Source organism: Arachis stenosperma, chromosome 4, assembly GCF_014773155.1.
Source record: "Arachis stenosperma cultivar V10309 chromosome 4, arast.V10309.gnm1.PFL2, whole genome shotgun sequence".
In the NCBI taxonomy this organism is placed as follows: domain Eukaryota; kingdom Viridiplantae; phylum Streptophyta; class Magnoliopsida; order Fabales; family Fabaceae; genus Arachis; species Arachis stenosperma.
Window position 1 is genome coordinate 132735027 of NC_080380.1, and position 9842 is coordinate 132744868.

Genomic DNA, 9842 nt, shown 5'->3' on the forward strand with positions numbered 1-9842 from the left:
TTTTTTTTTTTTTACTTATAAAATAAATGATAAATTCAATAACAAATATATAAGAAATTAGCATCAAGATGACTAATATCAATTTAAAAAACTTTTTTCACCAACATAACACATTACATTACATTATCATACTAAAAGTCTACAATAACATGTTATGCTCAACTTGCAGCTCAATGGTGTTACTATTTAGCACTTGCAGTACTAATGTCAAGGGATCTATGTGTTCCTTGCATTAGAAAGTTGCAACTTTTCAAAAATGTTAGCATGCATTCATATCAACTTACACGTTTATATTTTTAAAGGATGTAGACTCATTTTAAATAAATTTTATATGTCATCTTATAATAAAGTTTTATTTGCATTTCTTGCTAAGAAACTATAGCAAAAGAAAAGCACAATATTATGGTATAAATTTCCCACTAGTCTTAACTCTCAAGCCCTAAAGACAGAGAACTAAGATATTTCTGCATGAATTTCCTTCTTAACAATAACAGCTTATGACATTTTCCAACTTCAAAGCAAAAATAGCAGAAATCAATAAATAACATGATGGGAAATTAATCTTCGTGTACCACAAAGCCACCATGAGCCCCCTGTAGATATCATAACATCAATTGAGTTTTTATTGAGAAAGAAATAGGGAAATAGGGATAGCAACTTACACAAAACAAAATGAGAATGTTAAAAGAAATTCAGCCTGAAGAAGCAATTATGCAATAGTTTTTCTCACAAGCTTAAGCTTATAAAACTTTTAATTAATTATTGAGTAATCCAAACCTTTCTTTTGCTAAATTTCTATCCTATATATAGGCTTCTGCTTAGAGACTCTATACCTTCTCAAGCCATTTTAGTTTCACTTCCAAATATGATTTTACAGAAACATACTAGATCCTTTAATCTTCTCTGGAGGCTTCAACTGGTGCTGATACTGCTTAGCAGCGCTTCGGGGAATGGCGTCGAGAGAAAGGCATTGGATTTCTTCTCCTTTTTCTACTTATTGTTTGCAAGATATACTTCTTCAGTTTCATGTTTGAGCATAGGTTACAACATGTTAGTTTAAATTTGATCATCACCATTGAACTTGTATGCAGGACTTTTACATTGTTTTCTTGGGAGCTCATCATACATTGAATAGTGACATTATACATGAGACACATTTAAATGTTCTAAGTTCTGTGAAGGGAAGGTAAAATACTGAAAGCTCATAATCACAAAAAATACTATGTTTTATTTGTTTCAATTTTATTTCAAAAATTTTTTATTTACATCAAATATACTCACGATAACTAAATTTTCAAAAAACTTAAGACCAATCTAACAAAAATGTATGAAAATTATACTTGATTTGTTTGTATTGAAGATTGTTCTTATAAAATTGTTGTTGAATTGGTCCTAAACTTTTTGAAAAATTAGCCACCAAGAATATATTTGATGCAAATCGAAAATTTTTGAAACAAAATTAAAACAAAATAAAATTTAGGAGTATTTTTAAAACTTTTACTAAATTTCAGGGACAAAAATAGAGTCATACTAAAAGCAAAGGATAATAGAATGGATATCAACGGAGCAATATGAATGTTCAAAAAATCATTTCTCTATTGCATCCATCTTCCCAAACCAACTTCTTTCTTTTTATTTATTATTTCACTTTGAGTTAATACTCATTGTGGTTTTGATTTGTGTTTATTAGCTATCTTGAAGCCCAAGAATCCATGGTTTACAGCTACACAAATAGCTTCAATGCATTTGCTGCAAAACTATCAGAGAATGAAGCCAAGAAGTTATCTGGTATTGAACAATTTACACTAGCTCATCCCTTTTTCTTTGGTTTAAATATGTATCTTGTTACTTTCTTTTAGTACATCAGGAGAGGCTCGAACTCGAAATTTTCGAAATTTTAACCCCTTTTTTTTACATAAATTGTTTCATGTAGAAATGGATGAAGTTTTGTTGGTATTTCGAAATCAGTACCGCAAGCTACACACAACAAGATCATGGAACTTCATTGGTTTGCCAATAACTTCCAAGAGAAGATTGCAATTTGAGAGTGACATTGTTGTTGGTGTTTTGGACACAGGTGCATCCTACTAGCTCTCTTCCTATTTATATTTTCTTTACATTTTTTTCTTTTATGTACTTAATGTGAGATTTTATCGGATGTAAAATGCTACTTTATGATTTAAATGGAAATTATAATGTGTGTGCATATTGGTGAGGTAGGGATCACTCCTGAGTCTCAAAGCTTCAAGGATGATGGATTAGGTCCTCCACCAGCAAAATGGAAAGGGAGTTGTGGCCCTTTTGCTAATTTCTCAGGATGCAATAAGTAAATTTCATTGTGTTATTTGTATTTTTTTTACATTGAATTTATTCACTCTCATCAACCAAATGAATAATTATGGAAAATAAATTTTTAATTAGTCAATATTAGTAATTTTTTTAATTGAAAAAACTCAATTTTTTTATAGATTTTAATATTTAGAATTTAAAATTTAGAATTTAGTATTGAAATTTTAAAATTTATGATCTAAAATTTAAAATAAAAAAAATAATTTTTAAGAAATTGATTGATATTATCTAAAAAAATTAATTTTCTAATAAATTCATAGAGTATTAATACAATCAGAGAATATAACAATAATATGCAGGAATAGTTATGCAACATGCAAAGTTCACAAGAGATTAAAGCTTGTCATATCAGCTAATTATCATCTTGTTTTTCCTTAAACATTTTTTTAATTATCAATTGAAAATGTAATCCGGTGTAGTTGCCCGGTAAGGCATAGATAAATGTGGTGCACCAAAACATTTTTCATGTTCGGGTAACATTTGTTTCAAATAATTATTACTACAAATGTGTTGCCTACTATATATAAGGCACTGTTATTAATACGTGATGATTGACATGAAAACTATTTCCTTGAAGAAGGGGTAAAGGGCTAAATCCATTTTATGGCTGTGAGTAATCACTTTAATAAAATCACTTGAGTAATCACTTGAATGTCACAGGATATTTTAGGAAATATAAATCTCATATCTCATATCTCATCTCATATATATACTACAGTCTACAAAGGAGTTAAGAGTCATCCTATAAAATTTTAAATACTCGAATAAAATTACATCTAATAAAAAAATAGTAGAAACTCACATAAAGATAGTTAAAATTATTTTTACATAAAAATGCAAGTTCACATGTATTATTTAAATGAAACAAAACCAATTTTTTTCTTTATATTATATAACTGAATTATTCCTTAGAAATAAACCAGTTTTTAGTTAAACCTTAACATGAGAGGTGTCAATCTCTAAGGCTGCATCTTTATTATATGAATAAAACTCTATTCATCTTGGTGTGAGTAATCACTTTAATAAAATACTTATGGTTTTATCAAAAAAAAAAAAAAATCAAAATCAAAAGTTCATCTTATGCATACAGAAGTCTTGAGAGCTGTCTTTGTTTTTAAGAACAAAATAAAACAAGACATTGAGAACACGATACAAAAGACAAAGATACAAAATTTTATATTTTCGTATTCTGTTTAGTGATAAATTAAAATAAATTATGAAAATTTAATTTATTTTTATTTTTTATTAAAAAATTTAAAAAAATATATAATAATAAAAAATATAATTATAAAAAATTAACAAGAATGACAAAAAAAATAAAAGTTAAGTTGTGTGTTTTGTTCTTTGTGTTAGGATAGACACAAAATACATTAATTCAATATTTTTGAACATAATGTTTCTATTTATATCTCATCTATTAAACACGATTTTGTGTCTTTTTCCAGTAAACAAACGCAGCATTGGTACAAGAAAAAAAAAATGAGTCCTTCTTTTCCATGTTATGGAGTTAAAGTTCTAACTTTTGTATTCCTTTCATGGTTGGCAAAACATGAAGCAAGATCATAGGAGCAAAATACTTCAAAGCAGATGGAAACTCTGATCCATCAGACATACTATCTCCCATAGATGTTCTTGGCCATGGCACTCACACTGCATCAACTGCAGCAGGCACCCTGGTCCCAAAGGCAAGCCTTTTCGGCCTGGCTAACGGGACGGCCCGCGGCGCAGTCCCCTCGGCCCGGCTGGCCATTTACAAGGTCTGCTGGACATCCAGTGGATGTGCAGACATGGACATACTTGCTGCATTTGATGCTGCCATTCATGATGGTGTGGATATCATTTCAATTTCCATTGGTGGAGGTGATCCTAGCTATGTGGTTGATGTTATATCCATTGGCTCGTTTTTCGCCGTTAGTAAAGGGATACTCACAGTGGCCTCCGCCGGAAATGATGGCCCGGATATGGCCACCGTGACGAATACTGCACCGTGGATTGTTACAGTTGCAGCTTGTGGCATTGACAGGTCTTTTAGGAGCACTGTGATATTGGGGAGTGGAAAGAATGTTTCTGTAAGTTTATTTCTTATACCTTCTAAATATTCTTGAAATAAGAAAAAGAAGAGTGTTTTGGTTATTAATTGTATATATTATTTTCTGATCACTATATTAGAATTTTTTATCTAGTTTTTAAAAATTTCAATGTGGCTTGGATGCTGCACATAACTTGTGGCATGTATGCAACTTATAGCATTATAAAATGATTCACCTAAGTTCACCTCTAATTTGATCAGGGTTTAGTTAAATGAAAGACTAAATCATGTGTTATGTGAATATTACTATTTTACTTTACAAACCAATTTGTATGGTCAAATGGTAAATAATAAACAATATGACATGCATTCTGTTAGTGAATCTTGAGAAGATTTGGTCATGAATTCATCATGTGTGAAACCCCAATCATGGAGGTTATGCAGGGAATAGGAGTGAGCAGTTTCAATCCTAAACAGAAACAATATCCTCTCATCAATGGCGTCAATGCTGCTCTAAACTCTGAAGCCAAGGAATATGCTAGGTAGCTTTTGCTTTTGTTCTTACCAATTATGTTTGTTTGTTCAATGATGATAGCAAAGAAGATTTTAATTAATGCATTGATATAGATACTGCTTTGGAGGTTCCTTAGATCCAAATAAGGTGAAGGGAAAGCTTGTTTATTGCAAATTAGGAACATATGGCACTGAAGCAATTGTGAAAGAAATTGGGGGCATTGGTGCCATAATTGAAAGACAAAGATATCTTGATGTTGCTCAAGTTTTCATGGCTCCTGCTACCATTGTGAATATGAGCTTAGGTCATACTATCACTAGCTATATACATTCCACAAGGTATAAACAAACAAACCCTGTTTAACTTTTTAATAACCACTCTTTACCTTTTAGACAAATTCGACACAAATATTTTAGGCACCAGAGAATTCTCCTTCTAAAATATGATAGTATAATCTCTTCACACCCTTGTATTTTGTAAAATGTAATACTAAATCAAAGAAGAGGCTAATGTAAATATGATAAATCAAAGAGTGCATGCTGTATATTATGTTACCAAATATTAAAGAAAGTGTAGTTCACTATAAAATTTTTAACCAAGTTATCTAAAAGATTCAAGTTGACCTGAATTTCATGTTCAACTAAGATCACCATCAGCAGTGATATACAAGACCCATGAAATTAGAAAGCCAGCTCCATTTGCTGCTTCATTCTCATCTAGAGGTCCAAATCCAGGGTCTCAACATATTCTTAAGGTACAAAATGGATGCAAGTTTTCAACCTTACACAGTTAGTTGTATATTTAATTTAACCATAAATTCAGTACCTAATTAACTGAGTTTTTTGTTTTGTTTTTTATTTTTATAATACATTTGTGCAGCCTGATATTGCAGCACCTGGCATTAACATCTTGGCATCTTATACACTTAGGAGGTCAATCACTGGGTTGAAAGGGGACACACAATTTTCAAAATTTAATCTATTGTCAGGAACTTCCATGGCTTGTCCTCATGTTGCTGGAGTAGCAGCATATGTGAAGTCATTTCATCCAGATTGGACTCCTGCTGCAATCAGATCTGCCATTATTACCACAGGTGAGGTTTTATGACGAAAAAAGGAAACTAAACAAGCTTGTGTGCACTAGCTTAGTTGTTTTAACCATTTGCTTAACATGAAAAATTAGCACAAATTAAAATCCATAAATCATAACATCATATTTTTGACATGACTAACATTTTCATAATCTTTGTCTAAAGCCAAACCAATGAGCAAGAAAATCAACAATGAAGCAGAATTTGCCTATGGTTCTGGCCAACTAAACCCGACAAGAGCTCTAACACCTGGTTTAATCTATGACATGGATCACTTTGGTTACATCCAATTCCTGTGCCATGAAGGTTACAGTGGTGCCACATTATCAGTGTTACTTGGTTCTCCTGTGAATTGCTCTTCTTATTTGCTTCCTGGTGCTATTGGCCATGATGCCATCAACTACCCCACCATGCAACTCATCTTGAAATCAAATAAAGACACGACAATTGGAGTTTTCAAAAGGACAGTGACAAATGTAGGTCTTGGTCCAACAATCTATAATGCCACTATCAAGTCACCAAAGGGAGTTGAAATCACAGTGAAACCAACCAGCCTCATATTTTCTCATACCATGCAGAAGAAGAACTTCATATTAATGGTGAAAGCTAAATCTATGGCAAGTATGAAAATTATCTCTGGGTCCCTTATATGGAGAAATTCAGTTTACTATGTTAGAAGTCCTATTGTCATTTATAGTCCATAAAGTTGTGTTTGATAGTTGAAATATGACATAAATACAATCACAGAAATATATTTATTTAGATTTTGAGATAGGTATATATGGTAGAACAAAACTATTATATGTTTGAATAAAAAAATACATTCTGTGTATATTTATATGTCATATTTTATATATTTTTAATATATATTTTATATTTTAATATGATTGATTAGTGTCTGATTTTTTGTATATACATAATATAATTCATGATAGAATATGATCAAAGATACAAATTTTTTATATTTTCAATTATTCTAAATGAGAAAAAAAAAACATAATTTTCATTTCTTTATTTCAGTATTTGTGTATTGTCAAATCAGTTTGTCACAATTATTGAAACTATCACAATCTATAACTTAGCATTTATTTTTTCACTACATAATTATAGATAAGTTTTTACCCTCATAATTTCTTATATAATCCAAGGATTAAATACAATAATTTTTTTGCAAAAGATGTTATTTAGCATTTAGGCCTATTACTTTTATGAAATGGAATACATCATGACAAAACAGAATTGGAAGCTCTTTTGAAACAATTTTTTTTTAGCTTAGAGATCATATTTAAAATTATATCTAAGGTAACGGCAAATTTCTTCAATCCAAAGTTACTAGCAATACTAAAGATCTATTATTCAAGAGTCGCATATACTTTCTCAGAATTTACAAAAACATAACACATTCTAAGTAGTGTTCATTGCTCAACAAGAAGATATAACTTACATGAGAATCACATTCACTTTGCATTGTATCTCAAGTGAACTCACTATGTTTTATTTAATGGAACCATTATTCTTTGCGGCTAGTGAATTTGATTCCTCTGAACTACTAGACATATCTTCAAACCGTATGGGAAGCCTTTCAGGAGAATACAAGATAGGTTTTGGAGAATATGGATGGTATTTATTCAAGTGCTCTTTCTAACATCTCTATTACTACTTTATTTTTAGATGGTCGATTCAATGGATCTATTTAAATACACTATAAATTTACCAAAGTAATCTTCATTATCATGTCATTTTTTTCCTCTGTGCTGGACAAACATCTTTCAAGAATATTACGTTGCTCTATGTTCTTATAGATCCAATCTGAAAAATACATTTCACTAGTATGCAATGTTTTATACTATCATAGTTTTTTTCTTCTACTAACTACTTCTAAAATTAACATATCACAATTGTATACATCTGATTTGTGAAAAACTCCACCATATCTTCTACTAAATATTTCTGGTGCAATAAACCCTGGAATTTCTTTTGCTCCCAACATAAGATATATACGACACTTTCATTTGTTTTTTACATATTTTGACCAGTCCAAAGTCAATAATTTTTGGAACAAATTTTTTATCTAAAAAGATATTTTGAGGCTTGATATCAAGATGTAAAATTCTTGTATTATATTCTCGATGTAAAATTCTTGTATTATATTCTCGATGTAAATATTCTAATTCTCGAACAATACTAATTGTAATTCTATACAATGTACTCCAATAATCCAAATCACACACATCAGCAGAAGATATTTTTTTTATAAATGGACTTATCCAAAGAGCCATTAAACATGAATTTGTAAATGAGTGTTTCATAACAAAATTCTAAAAATAAAACAATATTCACACGAGTCGTTCTACCAATAGTGATAACTTCATTTACAACTTCTCTTCTCTTCCTTTCAATTCTTTTAGTACCTTCACTATCACGTGACGATCATCAACCAATCTTGCTTTATACACAATACCATATTCCTCTCTCTCTTGTCTTAATTTCTCATTAAATGAATGTGTTATTCTTTTTAGTTCGCCATAACTATAGCGCTTTAGAGGCATGGAACGATAACTTTTTATGAAATCTTCGACATTGTGGTCAGGAAAGGTGCTTGTTTTCTTCCATGTCATCTTCTGTAGTAAACTAAAACACCTCTTACGATTATCAGAATTAATCATAAGATATATTACCATCATGATGAGTCCAACACCTCCTACTAGTTTTTGGTTTGGATCCGTAGAAAAATAGTCACAATAAGTCAGGCAACAAAAGATGTATGCATATTATTTATCATTTTTTTCTTTTGTAATGTTATGCAATTGGATTTGAAAATAACCTTATAATTTAAAAATCAAAATTAGTGAAAATCACACCATCCCGCCATATGTTTATACTCTATCTATACGCGATTGGAAATTTATTTGGCAATTATTATTGCAAGTTGTTTATATCAAATTATCATATACCTTTTTTGGAACAATAGATATTAAATTTTATGCCTTTTAGTCATAAACCAAGATTTACTATCATATTACATGAGATTACATTCTCAAAATAAACTTAAAACTAAAATTAATTATGCACATAAAATAATTTTATTTGTATATCCAATCACATAATGTTACGTTAATAAAAATAACTAATTTTTATATTGATTAGATGAATAATCATAAAAAAACAAATATAATTATTGTATAAAATATTTTATATTACAAATAATTATATATATCTAACATTTACTAAAAATATTCAGATGTCCTTGTTTGATTTGAAAATAAATTAGAAATAAAGAGTAAAGTATTATTTTGGTTTTTAATATTTAGGCTAAATTTTAATTTGGTCCTAATGTTTCAAATATTTTATTCTGTCTCAAAAAGTTTTATACAAATTTATGACACTAATAATTAAAGAAATGAGTGCCATCAACATTATAAGGGCAATTTACTTAAATAAATAAAAAGGGGGATTTATTTACGTAAATGTGCAAATCTGTTTGTTGTTACGTTTATGTGCAAAACGGATTTATATGTAAACCGTGGCAACCCACCACGGTTTCTAAACATGCATAAACCATGGGAGGTCACCACGGATTAGGAGCAAAAATTTGTAAGAGTAAACCGTGGTAGGTCACCACGGTTTATGAAGGCAATTTGGCAAGCATAAACCGTGGGGAGTTACCACGGTTTATGAGGAAACATTTAATCACATAAAACCCGGTGGGTCACCACGGTTTATGTGTGGTAAATAATGGCCAGAAAACCTTGTTAATTTTACGTCCAATAGAAAATGAATTTATTATCACAATAAATTTATTAGCAGAATCTTAAATTATGTCTTATCAACAACAGCTTTTTATAATAGAAAGAGTACAA

General features: G+C 30.0%; 1 protein-coding gene across 1 annotated transcript; it reads left to right on the forward strand.

The window, feature by feature from the left end:
• The first annotated feature begins 865 nt into the window (after positions 1-865).
• On the forward strand, positions 866-6686 carry LOC130975568 (subtilisin-like protease SBT4.14). The gene is made up of 11 exons (XM_057900340.1): positions 866-967; positions 1092-1186; positions 1691-1788; positions 1934-2077; positions 2221-2326; positions 3905-4418; positions 4823-4920; positions 5006-5230; positions 5538-5646; positions 5772-5985; positions 6148-6686. Exons 1-11 carry the CDS (start codon positions 866-868, stop codon positions 6684-6686), a joined length of 2244 nt encoding a protein of 747 aa, XP_057756323.1.
• The last annotated feature ends 3156 nt before the right edge of the window (positions 6687-9842 follow it).

Coding starts and splice junctions, on each gene's coding strand:
- LOC130975568 (XM_057900340.1), top strand. CDS start 866: ATGATTTTACAGAAACATACTAGATCCTTTAATCTTCTCTGGAGGCTT. Junction 1,187..1,690: donor CTAAGTTCTGTGAAGGGAAG/GTAAAATACTGA, acceptor TGTGTTTATTAG/CTATCTTGAAGCCCAAGAAT. Junction 1,789..1,933: donor TGAAGCCAAGAAGTTATCTG/GTATTGAACAAT, acceptor TGTTTCATGTAG/AAATGGATGAAGTTTTGTTG.